The sequence below is a fragment of the Phoca vitulina genome, unplaced genomic scaffold (assembly GCF_004348235.1).
Source record: "Phoca vitulina isolate PV1807 unplaced genomic scaffold, GSC_HSeal_1.0 scaffold12, whole genome shotgun sequence".
Lineage (NCBI taxonomy): Eukaryota > Metazoa > Chordata > Mammalia > Carnivora > Phocidae > Phoca > Phoca vitulina.
The window spans coordinates 13,760,505-13,782,653 of NW_022589715.1; the positions used below are offsets into that span (position 1 = coordinate 13,760,505).

Sequence of the window (22,149 nt, forward strand, 5' to 3'; positions counted from 1 at the left end):
TGTGGCTGTTCCTCGAAGGGACACAATAGACAGTATTTGTTGCCAATGAATAAATTTGAACTTTCAAATGAAAATTAGAATTTTGGAAAATTTGTATCCACCAGTGTGAGCTGGGCAGCTCCCCAACATTTAAGAGACTCTGCATTTAGAAGAGCAGCATAACTCAGTGAACCAATGTTTTCCAAAGCCTATATGTATGATTTTGTAAAAGGTCCATTCAAAGTGCAAGATATACCAACGATTTTAATGTGACAGAGCATAAAGTTCATTGGTATGGTTTCAGATTCTACATCTGACTAACCTTTAAAAAACTACCACTTTTAAGTTTAGGGGTGGTATCAAAGAAGGATACCCACAATTATCTAAAAACGTTATTAAAATGTTTTTCCTTTTTCCAACTGAGTATCTGTGAGGCCAGATTTCCTTCACATACTTCAATCAACACCAGATCACATGCAGAAGTAGATATGAGAATCCAGCTGTTTCCAATTAATCCAGACATTAGATTTGCATATAAAACAATACAGTACTACTTGTGCAATTTTTTGTGGAAAATAAACTTTTTTCCATAAAAGTTATTTATGTAAACATGTTTTATTTGTAAACATGGTTTATTACTGTTTTTTTAAAGTGAATCAATATATAAACATTTCTCAGTATAAATTTCCAACATGGTAAATGTGGAAAAATATAACCCACATAAATAAAAGTTCTTTAGGGTTCTCAATAATGTGTAGCAGTGTGAAAGTGTCCTGACACCAAGAAAATATGAGAACTGCTTTTCTAGGATGCCTTCCTGTGATCCTGCTGGCCAATCCCAGGGCAGAAAATTAGATCTTGTAGGGCTGTTCAAGACTCACCTCTAGGAATCCTCCTGATCGAGCACACTCTACGCACTGCCCCTATTCTACATCCCCCTACAGTTGTGTCGTTCGGGTTTCCCCCGCTGATTTGAAACCTCTGGTTCTTGGCAGGTACTGGAAGAGAGAATAAAGGAACTTGCACCCTCTCCCTACGCCGGGACAGCCCTTCCAGGTGCGTCCTCAACTCTTGGGGTCAACCTCTTGGGGAAAGAGTCTGACATTTGCACCCACATTGCTCCCGTCAGGGAGAACCGCAGGGCCACTACAACCTGGAGAGACCTAATGGGGGCGGGGGGATGGCAGGGAAGTTGTCAGGACTCTGAGATTTCTTAGTGCTGAAAGCACCGGGGGCTTTGGGACGCTTCTTGGCGACACTGGTCTGGCGGCTGAAAACAAGCTCGTCTGGGGGTGTCCTCGCTCCTCCTCCGTCACCGGTTAAGGTGAGACCAGCCCCGGCTCCCTCTCCCCCCGCCCCAAAGCTCCTCGCTCCGCCCTTTGCCCGTAGGCAGGGAGCAGGCGCCGCCGGCGGGAGCCCTTCACGACAGACCTAGCGCTTTACGGCCGGCCGCGCGCGTGCTGATGTGTCGGGGAGGCGGGGCTTAGGGAAGTGATTCCTCCCGACGCTCCGGGCTTGGGCGCTGCTGCTTGGGCCCCGCTGCTTTGGCCGTCTTACTTCCGCGGTGCCATGGCGGTGTCTGCCCGGTCCGCGCGGGTCCCGCCGGACTCACGTAGGCTCAGAGTCCTCCCATGCGGCGGAGAGAGAGAGGGACTCTGTCTCAAAGGGGTGGGGGCGGTAGGACTCTCCTGTGGGACTCCGGGAAAGGGGTCTCTGGAAGGGGCTTGTAGAGAGAGATTGCAGTCCGGGGCTTTGGGGTGATGATGACCCTCGGGGCGCTTTGCGGTTGGGGGCTGCAGTCTGAGAGAGGTTCTGGGACATTGGGAGATCCAGAAGGATCTGGCACTGCGAGGGTGTTTCTAGTAGTCAGAAATCAGGGGGAGAACCCTGGTAGCTTCGAAGAAACCCTGGGGCTGTAGGGGCCGTGATTTCTGTGATTTGGGGAGGAGCCGATTTTAAAGCATGTCCGTCCCCACACCTGCGCATACACTTTCTGTTTGTTGTTTGCAGATAAAGTACAGAAAGACAAGGCTGGACAGTCTTCAGGGCCCAGGCAGGGCAGCGGAATGGGGACACTCTTGGGGTTTGAGTGGACAGATGTTTCCAGCTGGGGAAGGCTGGTGACCCTGCTGAATCGACCAACGGATCCTGCCAGCCTGGCTGTCTTCCGTTTTCTCTTTGGTAAATCGGGTTTCTGGAGGGGCCAGTGTGGTGATGGGTGGAAGAATAACCATCGTCCCTTGTGCATTTCTTGGTTACTTACTTAGTGACTTGCCTCCCTTTCCTTCAGAGCTGAAGATAGATACTGATTTCCTGGAAGAGAGATTTGTGGTGTATAGGATCAAATCCACCTTTGTCTCCTCTGATTAGGGTTTGGAGGCCAGAAATACTTTGATCTGAGGCCATAGGAAATACAGAGGCAGATGCCCAGAGACCCATCTTGCTTGTGGCATGAAGTTGCCCAGTAACTATACTCAGGACCAGACCTCAGAGAAATAGCAGGCGTGATAGGGCAGACATTTTGGCTGTGACTCCCTAATCCAGAGTTTCCTAACTCATAGGCCACAGCATGTATGCTTGGAATGGGTTACAGATGTGCTAAGGTATTCATTCCCTTAGCCCAGTCTCAAGGGTGACAGTTTTGCTCTCCAGGAGATATTTGGCAATGTCTGTAGACATTTTTATTTGTCACAACTTGAGGGAAGGGAAATAGGTGGCTACTGGTATCTACTTAGGAGCCAGGGATACTGCTAAGTGACCTATGATGCACAGGATAGCCCCTCCCAGCAAATAATTAACCAGCCCCAAATGTGAGTAGTCCTGAGGTTGAGAAACCCTGCTTTAACTGGAACTGGCTTCCTGACCTGAGTAGCCCCTTCTGTTTGCTCTAGTGTGGTAAGCCAAATACTGTTTTCTGGGTGTGCTAAGAAGTGAAAAAAGTTGAGACGCACCACCCTAGAACACTTTTTATGGCTTCATAGGACAGACCTTAAATTATCAAAACCCGAACAGCTTTTATAGCATTTTGTACACTTCTCTCATTTAATCCTCTTTGTAACCCTATAAAATTTCTTTTTAAAGATTTTATTTATTTATTTGAGAGAGAGAGAGCGCACAAGCAGAGGAAGGGGCCAAGGGAGAGGAAGAAGCAGGTTCCCTGCTGAGCAGAGAGCCTGATGCGGGGCTCCATCCCAGGATCCTGGGATCATGACCTGAGCCAAAGGCAGATGCTTAACCGGCTAAGCCACACAGGTGCCCCCCGTAACCCTGTAAATTATATATTATGAGTCCCTTTCTCAAATAGGGAATGAGGAGTTGGCTCCGGGAGGTGCAGTGGTTATCTGAGATCGCACAGCTGGCATAATGCCTAGCACAGAGCAGGTTCTCAGTAATTATTGTTGAATGAATGAATAAATGGCAGAGCCAGTGTTAGGTAAGAAGTCTGACCCTGGAGCTGGGTGCATCCAACTGTATTCCAGTGTATTTCACTGCTTCCTTTGCTGAGGCCTAATGGCCCCTCCTCGACTGCCTTCCCAGGGCTGATGATGGTGTTGGACATTCCCCAAGAACGGGGGCTCAGCTCCCTGGACCGAAGATACCTGGATGGGCTAGATGTGTGCCGCTTCCCCTTGCTGGACGCCCTGCAGCCACTGCCACTTGACTGGATGTATCTTGTCTATACCGTCATGTTTCTGGGTGAGGGAAAGTATGGGAGAGATGGGAGTATTGACTGGCCTGCCTAAACCATAGAAATACAAAGCATGCTGGTGAATGACCAAAGTCTTGGGTTCATTATTTCACTTCTGCTGTGACTCTTTAATTTCATCCCACTGACCTGTGTGTCATCTGAGCTGTGACCCCCATAAGTCTTTTTAAAATACTAAAATAACATTTGATTTTCATTTGGTTTTATGATTATAAAATGTCCAATGACTTTTCTTAATTCCACCCACAGCCTGTCCCGGGGGAGCTGGGCCTGTGGTGACCCTTTGACCTCTTAATCCTCTCCCCCACAAATCCCAGGGGCCCTGGGCATGATGCTGGGCCTGTGCTACCGGATGAGCTGTGTGTTATTCCTGCTGCCATACTGGTATGTGTTTCTCCTGGACAAGACGTCATGGAACAACCACTCCTATCTGTATGGTTTGTTGGCCTTTCAGCTAACATTCATGGATGCAAACCACTACTGGTATGATTCTAGGGGAAAGGGGAAGGGGTTGGCTGGGTCAGGATGGTTACCAGTGGTAGGGGCCCGGTGAGGTTCTAGAATTTGCCCCAGCAAGCATATTTCCTTTTTTTTTTTTTTTTTTAAGATTTTTTTTTTTTAAAGATTTTATTTATTTATTTGACAGAGACAGAGACAGCGCGAGCAGGAACACAAGCAGGGGGAGTGGGAGAGGGAGAAGCAGGCTTCCCGCTGAGTAGGGAGCCCGATGTGGGACTCGATCCCAGGACTCTGGGATCATGACCTGAGCCAAAGGCAGCCGCTTAACGACTGAGCCACCCAGGCGCCCCCCAGCAAGCATATTTTCAACCACGCTTTGCAAAGTGTGGTTATAAGGTCACACTTTGGTCCGGATGAATTTGGGCGGGGGAAGGGTCAGTGAGGTTGGGGCACTTGGGATGACAAAAAGCAGAATGGCTCCATTCCCACCCCTTCACTCTTTCCATATCTCCCCAGGTGCCTTGATCTATCCACTTCCTGTAATCCACTTAGAGAGAAGAAGAGAAGACTAAAGCCAGACATAGATGTTTTCAGATACTTCAAGGGTGGTCATGTGGAAGAGGGAGCAGACTTTCTCTGTGTGAGCCCAGAGGGGCAGAGTTAGAGCCAAGAGTAGAAGCTGCTGTAAGGCAGAGTCATGTCAGAAGGAGAGGGCCCACCAGGGCTGCTCAGCAGTGCTGTCCTGGGAGGAGGTAACCCTCCCCCACCTCTGGCTTAGGTGACCATCTCTCAGGGGAGGTGGTGAAGGGATTTGGAGACAGGGTGGCAGGGCAGATAACCTCTAGGGATTCTTCCCATTAAGTGAAAAGGAAATAGGAGATGTCAGTAAGATGGGTATAGAGAAAAAAATCTCAAACATTGAATTTGTTAGTGATTTATCAGTCATTAATTATACCTACAGATACCCTTTGTAAACCTTTAAACTCATTCAGTTGCCCAGCTCTGATCATACAAAATCAAGAGACAGTTCTGACAGAATACTCCTGAAAAGTTTCATTTTTATAATTTTTACACAATTTGAAAAAATACTTATCCCTTACTCAGGACTTTCCACATGGCCAGGCACTAAACACTTTAAATTTTTCCTCATTACAATGCCATGAGGCTCTTAACCACAAGTGTAAGCTGCCCCCTTCCCAACCTCTCAGCTCATTCATTGTCTTCTTGAAACCTGCTTTGCTTCCACCTCCCCAGAATACATATAGTCTTAGTATCTTGGGTTTATAGGTTCTCTCCCAAGGTAAGCTCCAGCACTAGATCCTGGCATCTAGGTCTCTGAGATGTCAGTTTGTTTTGGATATTGAATTTTTTTTTTCTTAAATGTACTATATAGTTACATACATCTTGAGCTTTTCAAACATTCCCTCAAATGCATTCTTTTTTCAAATTCAGTCATATTCTGAAGCATTGTAATCCTTTTCCTGATGTGTTCCATTAAGACCTACTAATTTACTAACTAATGGTAAACACTGAACTGTGTGTTGTTCTAACCCACTAGTAACATTTCTGTTATGACTGAAAATAAGCACTGTTAAATTCGCTCATATAATTCTGAAGAGCCTCAGAAGATCCCAGAGGACCAGAGAGGATGTGGGGATGTCCTGGGATAGATAGATTATTACACTGAGAAAGGTGGAAATGTGCTGGACTGAGCAGCTCTCCTTAATCCTCACTTCCTCGGTGTAGGTCTGTTGACGGCCTGCTGAATGCCCGTAAGCGGAATGCCCACGTGCCCCTTTGGAACTATGCTGTGCTGCGTGGCCAGGTACAGGATTTTTGGAAAGAGGGGGGTGTTCTACAGCCATCATCAGCACGACCATCCTGCTGCCAGGTGGCTCTGTACTCTGCCTCCCTGGATCTTCCCTTTTTTCCCTTTTGCTGGAAAGCGAGGCTGACTCTTTCGTTGCCAAACCCCTAGTCTCTGGGTTCTCTCACCTCGTCATGGAAAGGATAGAGCTTTGGCCCTGCTAGATGAGCATCCTTTTTTTTTTTTTTTTTTTTAAGATTTTATTTATTTGCTTGACAGAAAGATAGCAAGAGCAGGAACACAAGCAGGGGGAGAGAAAGAGGGAGAAGCAGGCTTCCCGCCAAGCAGGGAGCCCGATGCGGGACTGGATCCCAGGACCCTGGAATCATGACCTGAGCCGAAGGCAGACACTTAATGACTGAGCCACCCAGGCGCCCCTAGATGAGCATCCTTAAGAGAGATCTGTGCTTCATGACTTCCCTTGGGACCGAATACTGTGCCTGGCATTGGCAGAATGGCCCTAAATACTTGTTGGACGAGTGAAGACCTCAGATGAGTGAATTGAATGAATCAAAATCTTTAGGCCCTGAACTCAGATCAGGACTTAGGTCATTTGTGATAGTCTGTAGAAAACCATGTTCTTTTGTGTTTGAACATTCACTTTGCGTTTTGCGCTTGCAGATCTTCATCGTGTACTTCATTGCGGGTGTGAAGAAGCTGGATGCGGATTGGGTTGAGGGCTATTCCATGGAATATCTGTCCCGGCACTGGCTCTTCGGTCCCTTCAAGTGAGTGGCAGGCAGAGCAAGTTCTCTTGCTGTGGCCCCGGTACACAGCGGGGAACTCGCCTGCCTCGGGTCTGCAGGGACGGCTGCTGGTCCTGCTTTGCCTCAGTTGGCCACATGCTTTCCTCTGTCCGCTCATCTTTCTCTTTAGCAGAAGGCGGAGTCAGTCTTACCAGAGTATCTAGGAGATGTGTGGTAGGGCCAAGAATGAAGGGAAAAAACTAAAAAACAAAAGGAAAGAATCAGAATAAGGTGATTTGGTGAATGAGTCCGAGCTCCCAGCCGCTGCTGTGGGTGGGGCCCGTGTCACTGGGTGGCCACCCCAGCCTCTCGCCAGGACTTCTGGGCCAGCAGACTTAGAAGATGGACAGGCGTCCCTGTCCTGCCAAAGCTTTGTTGCCACCTCTTTAGAAAATCCTGATTTCTCCCTTCCTCCCGTGTTTTTACCTCGCATTTTACTTTGTTCTTTTTCCTCTTCCCTGTTATTTCCCAGTTCCAAACGTTTGATTTTATTATGTTAGGCATTCGCCTTTTAAAGTTTCTTCTCGTTTATAATCTCCGTGAAGAATCTACCACCCCGCCCCTCCCCGCCACCACCAAATACACTCACTTCTCCATCAGATTTGCCCTAGGAAATCTGCCCTTGGTTAGCACATAGGGTATATTGAAAAGAAATTGAACACCTAAAGTGTGTGGGAAAGGAAAGGGGGTTGGAAACTCTACCATAGGGTGTCTTCATGTAGAGTTCTTGTATGCACCTGCTAGGGTGACCTTTGGCAAGGACAGGGTGAGCAGGGGCGCGTTGGCCGCGAATGTGCTGTGCATGCTGGGTTCCGCAGTGGGCCAGCGCCTGACCTCTGTCTCTGGTGTCTGCAGACTGGTGTTGTCCGAGGAGATGACCAGTCTGCTAGTGGTGCACTGGTGCGGACTGCTGCTTGACCTCTCAGCTGGTTTCCTGCTCTTTTTTGATGCCTCGAGGTCCATTGGCCTCCTCTTCGTGTCCTACTTCCACTGCATGAATTCCCAGCTCTTCAGCATTGGTCAGTACCGGTGGTCTGGTAGGAGGTGGGAAGCCACAGGTGTGCGGGGAGTGGGAGATGGCGATGGCGACTGGAGCTGCGTTGAGCCTGGTGCAGTCACTGAAATGGCAGTCAACGGGAGGAGAGGACTGGGGCCTCTGGGCTCAGCCAGTATGCTGCAGAGTAAGGAGTCTCGGGGAAGTAAGACGCCTCTAGTTACGAGCTGCTCTCATCACAGGTGGAATACCTGGGAGAGGCTTCCTAAAGGAGAGGGCTTGAGGGATTACCCAGGTTCCCCCCCAGCCAAACTCCTGAAACGCTTATTTCCTCCCTCCTTCTCTAGGAATGTTCCCCTACGTCATGCTGGCCAGCAGCCCTCTCTTCTGCTCCCCTGAGTGGCCCCGGAAGCTAGTATCTCGCTTCCCCGAAAGGCTGCAGGAACTACTGCCCCTCAAGGCTGCCCCTCAGCCCAGCGAGTCCTGCGTGTATAAGAGGAGCCGGGCCAAGGGTGGCCAGAAGCCTGGGCTGCGCCACCAGCTCGGTGCCGCCTTCACCCTGCTCTACCTCCTGGAGCAGCTCTTCCTGCCCTATTCCCATTTCCTCACCCAGGTGTGTGTGGCCTGGGGGTTAGCTTGGGAGGTGGCAGAGGGCACAGCATTAGGGAAGGTGTGGGGCTGGTTTTGCAGCCCTGTGTTGGCGGGGCATGGGGATAATACGAGAACAGCGGGCTGATTGCCTCTGCCCTGCCTTCTCAGGGCTATAACAACTGGACAAATGGGCTGTACGGCTATTCCTGGGACATGATGGTGCACTCGCGCTCCCACCAGCACGTGAAGATCACCTACCGGGACGGCCGCACTGGCGAGCTGGGCTACCTGAACCCTGGGGTGAGCCACCTGATGTTGACGGCTTACACTTCTTCAGAGCTTCCTGGAGCCTCGGGGTCTGGTTTGATCCTAAACATAATTATAAAACACATTTGGGTCCACTCTGCCCTTTCTCAGGAGCCAGGTTGACCCTTCTTTTGTCGAAGTTGAAATAGGACCGTGCCATCCACTTTCTTTGAATTGAAACTAGGTTTAGGAAATAAGTATTAAAAAGCCCAGCAATGAAAAATTCTTCCCCAAAGACAAGTTCAGGTTTTTTTTTTCCTGGTCAAAGCAGGAACCAGGCAGGGATCTCTTAGTGCCATTGGCGGTGCATGATCTTTTTTTTTTTTTTTTTTTTAAAGGTTTTATTTATTTATTTGACAGAGACACAGCGAGAGAGGGAACACAAGCAGGGGGAGTGGGAGAGGGAGAAGCAGGCTTCCCGCAGAGCAGGGAGCCCGATGCGGGGCTCGATCCCAGGACCCTGGGATCATGACCTGAGCCAAAGGCAGATGTTTAACAACTGAGCCACCCAGGCGCCCCAATGCGGTGCATGATCTTTCTGGGAGGTTGATAACGATGAGGTGGGACTAATATGGGGCTTTGGGGCAGGTATTCACACAGAGCCGGCGATGGAAGGATCACGCAGACATGCTGAAGCAATATGCCACTTGCCTGAGCCACCTGCTTCCCAAGTACAATGTCACTGAGCCCCAGATCTACTTTGATATTTGGGTCTCCATCAATGACCGCTTCCAACAGAGGTGGGCAAGGGGAACAGAGAAGGGGAAAAATGAAGTCCCACTCCTTTTGCCAAGATGAATAGCCCATGCTCCCCAGTGTTGTCTTGCTTGAAAGGCTGTCCTCTGGTGCATGTCCCTGTTCACCTGGTTGTGGGCATAGCTGATTGCTTCCAGCAGGGGGCACCATCAACCAGAAGAAAAGGTAACTGACTTTTTTTTTTTTTTCTTTAAGAAGCTGTTAACTCAATTCTCAGGTGGCCACTAACCCCCATTCTTCCCCTGTGCTCCAGAATCTCTTTCCTTTCTCTCTCTGCCCCAGAATGGCAATAACATGCTGACATAAGCCATTCTATCTGGAAACCCTGTTCCCTCTATGTGGGAACAGTGATGAAAGAAACAGAACCAGAAATGCCGATGGGTAGGTGGCTGTGGTCTCCTTAGAACATGGTTTTCTTTCCTAAGGATTTTTGACCCTCGTGTGGACATCGTGCAAGCCGCCTGGTCCCCCTTCCAACGTACACCTTGGCTGCAGCCACTGTTGATGGACCTATCTCCCTGGAGGACCAAGTTACAAGAAATCAAGAGCAGCCTGGACAACCACACTGAGGTGGTCTTCATTGCAGATTTCCCTGGTATGGAGGAAAGCAAAGAAAGCTTTGCTGTCTTTCCTTGTGGCTTCCTTGGCCGGGGACACTGCATGTGATAGAGGGGGGAGGGGCATTCCTGGTGGGAGGAGTGTTCTTGAAACCTGAGGGGTGGTAGTGGTAAAGGTGTGATGTCTCTGTTCTGGCTGGGAGTGATTTCATCTTCCATAGGATGGGATGGGGAACTCTGTTGCCCCTGGCAGGGCTGCACCTGGAGAATTTTGTGAGTGAAGACCTGGGCAATACTAGCATTCAGCTGCTACAGGGGGAGGTGATTGTCGAGCTGATGGCAGAACAGAAGAATCAGACTCTTCAGGAGGGAGAAAAAATGCAGGTATTTTGCTGGAATTAACAATGGCAGAGAAGTTTAGATGAGTGGAGTTAATTTATTACAGACTTAAAAAGTGGCAGCTCAAAAAGCAAGGCCCCCCCCCCCGGGGCTGTGAATAGCCTCATCCAGGATTCTAGAAGTCAGTTCCTTTGGACTCCAAAACACAATGAGAAGAAAGTGCCTTGGGGAGGCGGGGGGAGGGTGGATTGGGATACAGTGGGTAGTGTAGGAGGTGCATAGGCTGCCGAGGGAAAGGTTAGGGAGTGAAATCCATCCATTTCCTCCCCCTTGTCAGTTGCCCGCTGGTGAGTACCATAAGGTGTATACGATATCACCCAGTCCTTCCTGCTACATGTACATCTACATCAATACTACAGAGCTTGCATTGGAGCAAGACCTGGCTTATCTACAAGAATTAAAGGAGAAGGTGGAGAATGGAACTGGTGAGTATATGAAGAGTTGGGCTGAGAAGGCACCTGGTTATGAGAAATCAGGGCTGTGAATGAGGATCTAGCCATTAAAGAATGAACTGGAAGGTTCTGGCTGGTGAGAGTTCTAAAAGAATAATCTCAGTGATTCCTCTTTTTGCCATCTTCTGGGCAGAAACGGGGCCTCTACCTCCAGAGCTGCAACCTCTGCTGGAAGGGGAAGTACAAGGGGGCCCTGAGCCAACACCGCTGGTTCAGACCTTTCTTAGACGCCAGCGAAGGCTCCAAGAGCTTGAGCGCCGGAGAAATACCCCTTTCCACGAGCGCCTCTTCCGCTTCTTGCTGCGGAAGCTCTATATCTTTCGCCGCAGGTAAGTTTTCCACAACAGTACTAGTCATTGCCATCAGATGCTTGCGAGTTGGGTAACTTTTCTCTGGTGAAGGTAATGATGGGGGGGGGGGATGGTACTCTCCCAGGAAAGGACAGTCTAGTGCTAAGTATCTTTTTCCCTCTCCATTCTCCTTTCCCTGACTTAATGGAAGAGTAAATGATCTGTGTCTGATGGCCTGCTGTCTTGTTCCACCTCAGCTTGTCACCAGCCTCTTGTGGGTTATTCCTACCCCACTCTGGAATCCTCTACCAGACCATATAAAGAGTGGGGTGCCCTTCCAGCTGGGATGGGTGGGTCACCAGGGGGATATTTTCGCTTCTGCCTGGATGAGAGAAGGTAGGACCAGGTAGCCCTAAGGCCTTTGGCAGGAATTCCTATGTAGAAACAGGAGTTTAGACTGGGTGACCTTTTCCCTCTTTTTCAGCTTCCTGATGACTTGTATCTCACTTCGAAATCTGGCATTAGGCCGCCCTTCCCTGGAGCAGCTGGCCCAAGAGGTGACTTACGCAAACTTGCGACCCTTTGAGCCAATTGGAGAGTCGAGTCATTCAAACACAGATTCTTCAAATTCTGACCCTCCTGAGCCAAATTCTGACCCTGTCCACTCAGAGTTCTGATGGGGGCAGATGGTGGGTACACATGTGGGAGCAACCAGTCATAGGACCATTAACCTATGCAGTGGAAATGGGAAGAAAATGATATTTTATACATTTTTTTCCTTGTCTATAGTTCTTTTAAATTCAGAGAGGATACCTTAGAGAAGCCAAGCAAGGATAAGCTTTATCAAATCAAGGTTGAGGAGCTAGGAGGGGTTTAAAAGCAATATGAAAATGCCCTTCTAGGCTAAAGGGGTAAGAGGTTTCAAGTGACTGGCTCCTTGGGGAAAGAGATTTAACGTACCATGATGACAGCAACACCTCACTGTTCTCAAGTACTTGTCATATGCCGGGCACTGTGTGAAGTGTTGTGCCTGTATTACTGCATTTAGTCCTTACTGACCATGAGCCCAGTCTGACAGCTGGAGAAAGTGAGGCTGAGACAACATAACTTGCTCAAAGGCAATACCTAGTAAGAGATGTATGGATGGTTTGAATCTCGTCTGTTTGACTTAAGGTCCCGTACCCTGCCTTTTGTCATTTGCAGAATCACTGACATTGATTATGAAATAATGTAGCTTCAAATTTTTCTTCTTAGTTACAGGTAAGATTAGGATGGTGATCAAGTTCTAAATTCACAGAGTAATTTTCTCTTCCCTACAGTTGTAGTTTCTTCATGGTTCCTATTATGTATACAGCCAGTAAGTGTTTCACTAGCAGCTATGAGAATAGTTAGAATAGGACAAGGTTAAACTAATAAGGAAATTTAGATGATCGGTAGTAGTTCTCTCAAGTTCAGTGTATTTAGCATCATTCTAGCCTATGATGAGCAGAAAGTGATGTAAAGTAGGGATTAACCAAACTTTGTGATGGATTAGGGTATGTTTGCAGTTATTTTGTAGGTTTGGATATACAGGGTGATTGAGGAAGCACCTCAATTCCTTGAAAACTCAAAAGCCTAGCATTGGGCTAGGAAGTAAGTGTATAGAGAAAAAAGAAAAAAAAAAAAAGGCTCCTGCTCTGGGTGCTTGTTCATGGTCTCACAGCAAAGACTAGCAGTAAATTGGCAGTCCCAGTAACTTTGATGAAGGATGGCATCTCTATTTTCAGGCTTCGCTTCCCAACCCCCCCCCCCCCCCCCCCAGTCAGTGGTTCTTTCCTAGGCAGCTGCCTTTTCACTGTACACACTTGGGATGATTATGTCCCCCTCATGGTTTCTAGTGCTGCTGCTTAGCTTTCTTTCCTGTGCCCTGGACCTATAGATCTAACTAGCTCCACCTGGATATCCCGCAAAGCTTTCAAACTCTGTCCTAAGCAGAACTTAATTCATCCCCAACTCAGACCTGCTTCTCTATTAGTGAGTGGCAACTGCATTTTTTCTGGCCAAGCCATCAGAATATCTTGTCTCGAGTCTTCCTTTTTTTTCTCACATTTCTCAAATTCCAAGTTGTATCAATTCTACCTCTTCTTCAGTCTATTCATCTCTACTACCTCTGTGTTCTTTCACCCTTTATATTGGAATCTAGGTAGAGATAGACCGGAGCAGGTGCAGTAGGGCCTGAATCAGGGTATCCCACTGAAGCCTGATTCCTACGAGGCATTGTGTGGGTTAGCTAGCTGTAGCTGTGCCACGGGGTATCTTGATCACTTGTCAAGAATAGTGTGGGGGGAACACTGGTTCTCAATAGTTTTGCAGATCTCAGTGACACAATATACCTTGGCACAATGTCCTTTGCTAGTAAGTTCAGCTATCTTCTGTTCCCCTGCACTACCCCCCCACCCCAGCTCATTACTTGACTGGTAAGAAAAGTAGTTCTTCATTTGGGGAAGGGACTCTTACAGTAGTTTTAATATAGGCAAGGATGCTATCCCAAAACTGTTAGCATACCACCTCTTTTTCCCAGTGAAAATGTTGGGGTGGGATGGAGTGGAAAGGTGGTCGTCTTAATACTGTTTACGAGAAGAGCTGTTCAATGGAATAAATGAGTTCAGATTTCAGGAGGAATCGGGCCCCGTGTAGCTGTTATAGGAATGGGCTATCAACATCCTTTTAGCTGGGCTTTAGTATTCCATTTCATTCTACTCCCAGCATTTGGATCTTTTGTCGCTGGCCAGGTCATCCCTTCAAAACTTTTCCGTAACATGGCATGCTTTGATATTCAACCATTTGTAGTCACCATCACCCCATTTGACACCTTTGCTTCTCTTCTCCCTGGGCTGGTTACTATTTCTTCACCTTATTTTTAGAATCTTTTCTCCCCATGTTAGGCAGAAGACAGGGCCTTTTTACAAAAGATTCTTCTCCAAGCTCCTTGAGGTCCAGTATCTTCCTAGTAAATACCGAACCTAACAATTTCTCTGGTGCTGTCCCACCAGCCTACAGGCACCCAGCTCTTCCCCATTCCCCTTATTTGACCAGCATGGTTGTTTTTACAGCAATGCACTATTCTCTAGATAAGGCTTTTTTGAAACTTTTAAAGATCTTCGGATTTAACTTTGCCTCCCCTCCCAACAGTTATACATTTTTAAGCCTCCAAATAGGTATAATCAAGCATTCCTTGGGCCTCACACCACCACTTGATTTTCATACATGCTTGTGTAAACATGTGCCAAATGGCTATCTGTACTTTAGCTCCTAGGCTTAAAAAGGGATGGTTCTTGAGTAGACCTCTACAAACTCAGAATAAAGGTTTTAGAAACTTACAGCATCTTCACTGTAATTTCATGAGCTATCTTATAAAATAGATTAGAACCTGGCCCCCTCACCACTGTTCAAAAATTTTGCCAATTGTATCACGTACTGAACATGTATGTAACTTGCAGCCTTAACACCTGTTTATAATAAAGGTATTAATACTTAAGGCATATCTAAGTAAAAACTTTTTCACTGGAAAGCTAGATAATGGGTTTACGTTTCAAGACAGAACATTACCATTCCCTCCATGTTTTGTTCTTAATCTTGGACAATTTTAAAACATTAACTGGCAGTTGAGTGGCTGCTGCAGTAAGGACACATGGATCTTGGCCATTGCATCAGCCAAAAAGGCAGTGCTGGACAAACAGATCAAATCTTGGGATGTTCTTCTTAGTGCTAGGGATAGGATTTACAAACCTATTAAAATGCTTGCAAGTCATGGTTTGAAGGGGTTTGAGGTGATTTCCCTGAACCATGGGAAGGATTACCTCAAATTATTAAGGGATGAAGAATATGTTCTCAGATTATATTCATACCAAAACACTTTTAAAGAATAATGGAGACAGTTAAGGTAGAACCTAGCATTTTATTTAGATCTTCATTAAACTGTTGGAATTGAGAACCAGACATACGTAATAAACCTCCAAAAATAGATCCTGAAAGGCACTTTCTGCTTAGGGCAAGCAGTCATGGAATAAGCATGTAAACAAGCTGGCTTCTCTGTACCACACCAGCCAAGTCAGCTTTCTCCATGGCCAGCCGCACCAGCTCTGCCCTCCCTTCTGTTAACACCAGCCAGACCCCCTGTAGGTCTAACCCAAGGTTTTTCTGTAGGACACCTTGGCCTACCTGGGAATGCTGGAAACATGTTGTTAAAGGAATCATGGTGTTGAGGAAAAAAAAAAAAAAAAATCTTTTAAAAGCTGCCATCTGAGGTGATGGCTTCTCTGTACTTACGCCATACCCCAGAATACAATAAATAAGCAATTAGAAAATGTTCAAGTATGAAGGGATTTCCTCCTCCCCGCCAAAAGCACTGCTCTCTGAAGGAAGCTGGTTTCTCTGTAGCTACACCAGCTGTTCAGAAAGCTCATTGGACCTGGTTTTGAAAATAAAACAAAGTTAAAACCCTGGGAGGAATTATTGTGCAGTGTGGAGTACTCAGTCTTTCTTATAAAGAAAAAAAAAAGTTATCTGGTACCAAAGTGTGCAACCTACAGACCCTCAGGTACTGCCCTGTGACTTCTCTGTATGACATCACAAGGGTGCCAAGTGCCTGTTTTTCTAGAGCTAGGAGTTGGTGGTTTGGCTAGTGCTGAAACCATGCATAGGATTGGTTTACTAAATAAAAACCTTATTACGTACGTCCTCCAAAAGACAGCTGAAAAGTGGAGAGATTTTGATTTGGTGCTATTTAAGAGATGGCAATTAAGAGCATAAGCACCAGGGAGATGGTTTAATGGTAACTGCCTTTTTTTTTTTTTTTTGTCAGGCTAGAGCTCCAACTGGAACTTGCGTTACATGCAAGAATGATTGGATAGGGAACACTCCCTGACAAAGAGCTACATAATTAGAAATGGATTAAGTTATAGGGAAGATAAGGGAAGGCTTCACATTCATAATAGAGCTCAAGACATTACAAATTCATGCTGACAGGGCTATGGCATTGCCAGACAGAGGCTATAATGGAACTACAAGTACTTTACGTGCACATTACAGGACATTTTCAGCATTTGGTGGGAAAGTCAATGCAATTAGGATTTTAGAAGGTTGGGTGATAGGGCACAAAGGTTCAATTTCAAAAAGCATTATTTACTACAGTGTTGTTGGTTTGTTTCTAGGCAGTTACATGGATCACCTATGCTCACTAAATTCATTATAATGGTGAACAAAACACCTAGGGACAGAATAGCAAGCCCAACTTACAGTCCCCCACACAAGCTAAAATTCATGTCATTGAACTAGGAGTGACTGCAACTGATCAGGAGCTGAAAGAGGACAGGAAAATTTAGGAAGAAGGGCCCTTTCCCTCAGAGCTTGAAGGCTTCTCTGTAGCCTACGCCAACAAGTCTGGGGAAAAAAGGCTAACACTTTCAATATTTAAGCTTTTTGGGCACTTCCCATGGGAAGCTGTCCCTACCAAAGTGGCCATAGGCTGCAGTCCTCTGATAAATTGGCTTCTTCAGATCCAGATCCCTGGAATATACAAGTCCGTAACTTAATATGTAGCATTCAATTAAAATAAAGCAAAACAATCAGCAAGACTCATTTTCAAGAGTTCTGGCAAATGAGTTCAGTTCTCTGGGGTTTGCTAGGAAAAAAGTTTGTGGCAGAAGTGTTTGTTACTTCCCTGGTGTCCAAACTCCTCGCACAGTCCTTATTAGTAACTACAGTTCTTGTTTTTCCATCCTTGGCTCAACAAATATGAAAACTTGTCATTATTCTGAGAAATTCCAAGTGTCAAAAGCTCATCTGAGATCATGGCATACTTACCAAGGTCCCATGCCCACACCCTGTTTATTTTCTTTATAGCAGCCTTGAATATCCCACTTATCTGTACTAATTTCTTTTAAGTAAAATAAACATCCTTAGATAATGAGCACAAATCCCCGTATCAAATGTGGAAGACTTTCTAGGGTGGTTAGTCTAAGCCATGGAGCACTGTAATTTTAGACTGTTCTTAACATAAGCCTTTACTAAAGGCAATTTAAAGATAACATCAACAGTTCTAGGAATTAAAACATTTCCCCACTTAAGGAGTCTTCAAGACCTTCACCTTCTCTGATTTGAATATATCTCAAATATATGTATATACACACACCCACAGCATTTTTGACTAGCAATAGGCTTTACCATCTTTACCTGACAATGACCCCAGGGCGGAGGTCAAAATTCTTCTTCACAATCTCTAATAGCTCTCTCTCACTCTTCTGAGAGGTGCCATAATGGAAAATGGAGATAGACAATGGATGAGAAACTCCAATAGCATAAGAGACCTAAAAGGATTCAAATGTCATAAGAGTCAGTGATTAAAAGACCCACACGCTTACGTAACACACTGGTATTTAAAAAAGACAAATACTACGCTAAATGCCCTCCCACTTGCATGCCTTCTAAGCACTCCACAGTTACACAAAAGAGTATATACCTGAACAAGAACCCTTCTGCACAGACCTCCTTTAACAAGGGATTTTGCCACCCAACGAGCAGCATAAGCAGCTGAACGGTCCACCTTGGTATAATCTTTTCCTGAAAAGGCACCTCCTCCATGAGCTCCCCAACCGCCGTAAGTGTCCACAATGATTTTCCGGCCAGTCAAACCAGCATCACCCTGAAATTACAGGATTTTAGTCACTTTATGCCTAGTGCTTTCCAATAAATGGTTCTAGGTCACGTTTGTTAAACGCCTATTCTGTACCACTCAGCAGATATCCTCAGAAGATTCACATGCAGACTTATAAAAATGGGGGGGGGGGAGTTATAGTAGCCAAATTTGCAAGTAACCATTACAGAAAATTCAAAAAAGTCAAATTGTATCATAAGGCCTTACCTGAGGCCCACCAATAACAAATCTGCCACTTGGCTGTAGATGATAGATTGTATCCTCATCAAGATATTTTGCAGGTACAACTGCTTTGATGACTTTCTCCTTTAGGGCATCCCTCATCTCATCAAGACAAACCTCTTCATCATGCTGAACAGATATAACAATTGTGTGGACTCTGATGGGAAGCACAGCACCTCGATCCTGCATGTACTGCACAGTCACCTTGAAGGCAAAGCAGATGATCAGAACATCAGTTTACTAGACAGAAGAGAGCCAAGATAAAGCTAAATTACAATACGGAAGGATAGTCTCTTTTCAGTTAGCTTTAAACAACTTTACTGATGTTCTGTGCAGTATGTGTAATCTAGCTTTATAATCACTTACTTGAGTTTTAGAATCTGGGCGTAACCAAGGCAAAGTGCCATTGCGGCGTAATTCAGCCAGTTTTGCATTGAGCTTGTGCGCTAAGACAATAGTTAAAGGCATACATTCCTCAGTTTCATCAGTGGCATAACCAAACATCAAACCCTAAGAAAGGAAAAAGTCAATGCGATCAATCTAAGCTTCGGAATTTAATGTTAGAAGAGATGCAGATAGAGTCTACACCAAGGTACCTGGTCCCCTGCACCAATGTCTTCCTCGTTCCGGTCAAGATGAACACCTTGAGCAATATCTGGTGACTGTTGCTCCAAGGCTACCAGCACATTACAAGTCTTGTAGTCAAACCCTACAAACAAAACAATGCCTTAAGAAAAAAAAGGGCCAAAGCAATACCAGTGCTTTCTATTTACAGTAAGTATCTGGGATTTTAAATACTGCTAAAGAAACCAAATACAGGTATCCCTGCCCCCCCCTTTCAAAAGTTAGTGTTTCACCACTTCACTTTTAGGAAAGACCTACACCAGTACTTTTCATTAACTGAAAAAAATCTGCAGAGGATTTACGCTTTTACAAAAAAAACTATGTACTAATGTAGGTCTACTGTAAAAATGAAGCCATGCTTTGCATCATCTTGGCTTACAAGTTTCATGGGAACGTCCCATTTTTGGATAGCGGGGGAAACTTGTACACCTAAAACTTAGAACTTTTAGAGAATTAAACAGGGCTAGAACAAAACAGATAGTAAATGTACAACTGGAGTTAATGGTTTAGCAGGAACACTCTGAGGACAGAGCTAGAGAGAGTTGAAAATGTGGAAAAATGAGCTTAGAAAAGCCAACTCATTAAAACACACCTTTGGAAGAATCATCATATCCAATGTGTTTAATGGTTTCACGAACCACTTTCTGGTAGTCAACAGCAGCTCTGGATGTAATTTCCCCAGCAAGAAGGATCATTCCAGTTTTAGCAACAGTTTCTAATAAAAGATAAATTCACACTCAAATGTCACTCTTACAAAGTAATTTTCGCGATGTTACCTTTTCTTCAGTTGATAAGCAAGCAGTGTTTAGAACCTACCACAAGCCACTTTGGCATCAGGGTCCTGCTGAAGGTGGGCATCAAGCACAGCATCGCTGATCTGGTCACAAATCTTATCTGTAGAAAAAAAGATTCCTGGCTCAATCTCTTTATCTTACTGTCAATGGATGTATGTCATTCCTCCTTGTAAGTACTGCTGCACAAATCTTTGGGAGAGCTTTCTTTTAAAAATTGTGGTAAAACCTACAGAACATAAAATTTACCAATTTAACCATTTTCAAGCATAGAATTCAGTGGCATTTCAACTATGGAGATCTTAACTGCTTGCTGTCTAATTAAAGTACTGCTTTACCAGAAACCATGTGCCTGAAGAATAAATGCTGGATATAATGCCACGTATTACTTGAAAACTTGACACCAGTCTTAATATAGCTGCACCACAAGCTCACCAATTCAGATTAGCCAGCAGAACGCCCAGCACTTTTAATACATTTAAATTCATTGAGTCATGCAATTTACATCTTAGAAGGATTTCATCCCATCTCTAAAGTATTTCAGACATTTTGAAAAATTAAGTTCCCAGGCCAAACAATTTCCACTGTTAAACAGAACAGCCACATAACTGGAATTAAGTTAAAGCAGAAAGTTTATCTTCAAACCCAAAAGGAAAGCTGGGAAGCATTTCACTATACAGTATTATTTTTCAAGGACAATTATACTTACATTTTATCCCCCAAATTTAAAGTCTTCATTATAAATCTAACCAACCAGAAAGATGAACCGTCCCCCCCTTATCAATTTCTCCCTGATCCTAAGGAACACTAATCAGAGCAACAAAAAATGTCAGAGTTAAACAATAAAAGGACACTTTACGAACAGAAGGAATAAAAAATTTTGTCAGGTGTAGTCCAGGCTGGAAAATGTCCAAATGTATTCTGAATCCTTGTTACTTCCCCACTGTATTGCGATCTATTAAAAAGTGGGAGAACAGAAATACCACTTTCCTGAATTTTCTACAATCATCTGGAACAATTAAAGCAAGATGTGTATTGCGATCAAGTCAGAGGCTCAAGATTTAATTTACAAACTGCTATAAGCGCCTGTGACTTACGTGATTAAATTAATAAAACGTGGATCAAATACATGTGAAGTTCTCAACACTTGAGAGAAGGTGGGTAACCCCCACCACAACACATGACCTTCCCTCATCAGGATCTTGGCGTCTGTCCTCTCCTACACCACTAGGTTGCTTGTGGGATTTCATCAGAGGCACAGGAGACTAGAGAGAAACGGATCCTTAAAACCATTAGACTAGAGAACTATGTCACCGTGGTCATCCCAAGAAAAGGCAGAACCAGTACAGCAAAATAGTGATCTCCACTAGGTGAGGTTTCAGGCTGAGATTGGAAAGTTCCTTGAAACAGCTTCACTCGTTCACGTGTAAATTGATCTCCATAATGGCGGACTAGTGGACAAAGCCCAGAGAAGGAAATGTTCGGTAAAACCTTTCCTAACGGCAAAGCACCAAAGACTTTAAAGGGAAATCCAACGCAATGGCAGCTTACACTTAATTCATGTTTCCTATCCTTTTCAAACGTGGTCCAAATAAGGAAGGCCTCCCCCAACCTGCGCTATATTTAGTTGGAGGCTGTCACCTTGACGGCAAGGCCATATATTGCCGAAAGGCACGTCCGTCTTCTTCTGGGGGCCGTAATGGCCCAAGGCAAGGAATTAACGGCAACGGCAGACGTCCCGAGGCCCGGGCCCCCCACTCCGCACACCCGGGCGCGCCGGGAGCCCGACGGCTCCCCCTCGCCCAGATGCCACATGCGGCAAACACGTGGTTGCGGCTGCAATGCGGGGCGCGCGCTCCCGAGGACCGGCCGCGAGCACTCAGAGCCGGTCGCCCACTCGAGGGCTTTCAGACGGCGGGGCGGAGATGAGGAAATAGTGCCCTCCCCGAGTGGAGCACAGCTGCCCGGCCCCCGCCCTTCTCGTTTTCTGGAATCTTCCGCATGCCGAGGCGCGCGGCCGGATGGGAGGAGAGGAGAGGAAGGGGGAGGGGAACGGCGGCCACGCGCTCGGCACCGGCGGCGCCACGAGGGAGGCGCGCGGCCGCCGCTGTTCCCACCGCCCGCCGGGCGAGGGCACCCAGCGTGGGCACCGCGGCCGGCGGCTCCCGGCCGGCCCTGCCCATGCCCCGCCCCTCACTTCGCTCCAGGGCCCGTCACCTCACCTGGGTGGCCTTCCCCCACAGACTCTGAGGTGAAGAGGAACGTGCCCTCCTCGATGAACGCCTCGTGAAAGCCGTTGAGCTGCCCGTTCATGTTGGTGTTCGTAGCGGTGAGTGTAAGTGGCGTTGAGGAAAAAGGGAGCGGCGAGGCGACGACTGCGAAATGCACAAGCAGAAGACTGCGTCCTACTCAGCTCGGGCGGGCGGCGCAGAGCGAACGAGGCGGCGGGCGATGCGGCCCAGTATTTATACACAGCGCCAGCGCGCGCCCGGCCCGGGCCCCGCCCCTCAGCGCCGCGCGCCAATGCGCCACTAGCGCGGGGGTAGGCCGAAGGGGCGGTGCGCCGAGGGGGAGCCCGGGCTGAACCACTCCGCGTGGCAGGGGGAGCGAGCGGAGGTAACGCGCCCCTTCTGCGAATATTTAGTTCTCTCAAGCACTTCTAACAGGGCTAAGTGGAAATGCGAGTGCTTGGGGCCCTTGTACCCTTCCGTATTCG

General features: G+C 46.5%; 2 protein-coding genes across 3 annotated transcripts; one reads left to right on the top strand and one right to left on the bottom strand.

The window, feature by feature from the left end:
- Positions 1 to 1,457: 1,457 nt before the first annotated feature.
- On the top strand, positions 1,458 to 15,662 carry GGCX (gamma-glutamyl carboxylase). Of its 2 annotated transcripts, XM_032410546.1 has the most exons (15): positions 1,458 to 1,591; positions 1,990 to 2,160; positions 3,517 to 3,675; positions 4,003 to 4,168; positions 5,891 to 5,969; positions 6,633 to 6,739; positions 7,613 to 7,776; positions 8,099 to 8,364; positions 8,511 to 8,642; positions 9,237 to 9,388; positions 9,830 to 9,999; positions 10,215 to 10,345; positions 10,638 to 10,785; positions 10,946 to 11,141; positions 11,587 to 15,662. In XM_032410546.1, exons 1-15 carry the CDS (start codon positions 1,549 to 1,551, stop codon positions 11,777 to 11,779), a joined length of 2,277 nt encoding a protein of 758 aa, XP_032266437.1. In that variant the 5' UTR covers positions 1,458 to 1,548; the 3' UTR covers positions 11,780 to 15,662. The 2 variants fall into 2 exon arrangements, with proteins under 2 accessions (XP_032266437.1, XP_032266438.1); XM_032410547.1 differs by lacking the exons at positions 1,458 to 1,591; positions 1,990 to 2,160 and having other exon boundaries at positions 3,624 to 3,675; positions 3,935 to 4,168.
- Positions 15,663 to 15,924: 262 nt separating this feature from the next.
- Positions 15,925 to 21,877, bottom strand: MAT2A (methionine adenosyltransferase 2A). The gene is made up of 9 exons (XM_032410548.1): positions 21,656 to 21,877; positions 19,459 to 19,536; positions 19,235 to 19,357; positions 18,615 to 18,727; positions 18,385 to 18,528; positions 18,004 to 18,222; positions 17,602 to 17,784; positions 17,316 to 17,449; positions 15,925 to 16,649 (listed from the first exon to the last, which is right to left on the bottom strand). Exons 1-9 carry the CDS (start codon positions 21,744 to 21,746, stop codon positions 16,547 to 16,549), a joined length of 1,188 nt encoding a protein of 395 aa, XP_032266439.1. The 5' UTR covers positions 21,747 to 21,877; the 3' UTR covers positions 15,925 to 16,546.
- Between the last annotated feature and the right edge of the window lie 272 nt (positions 21,878 to 22,149).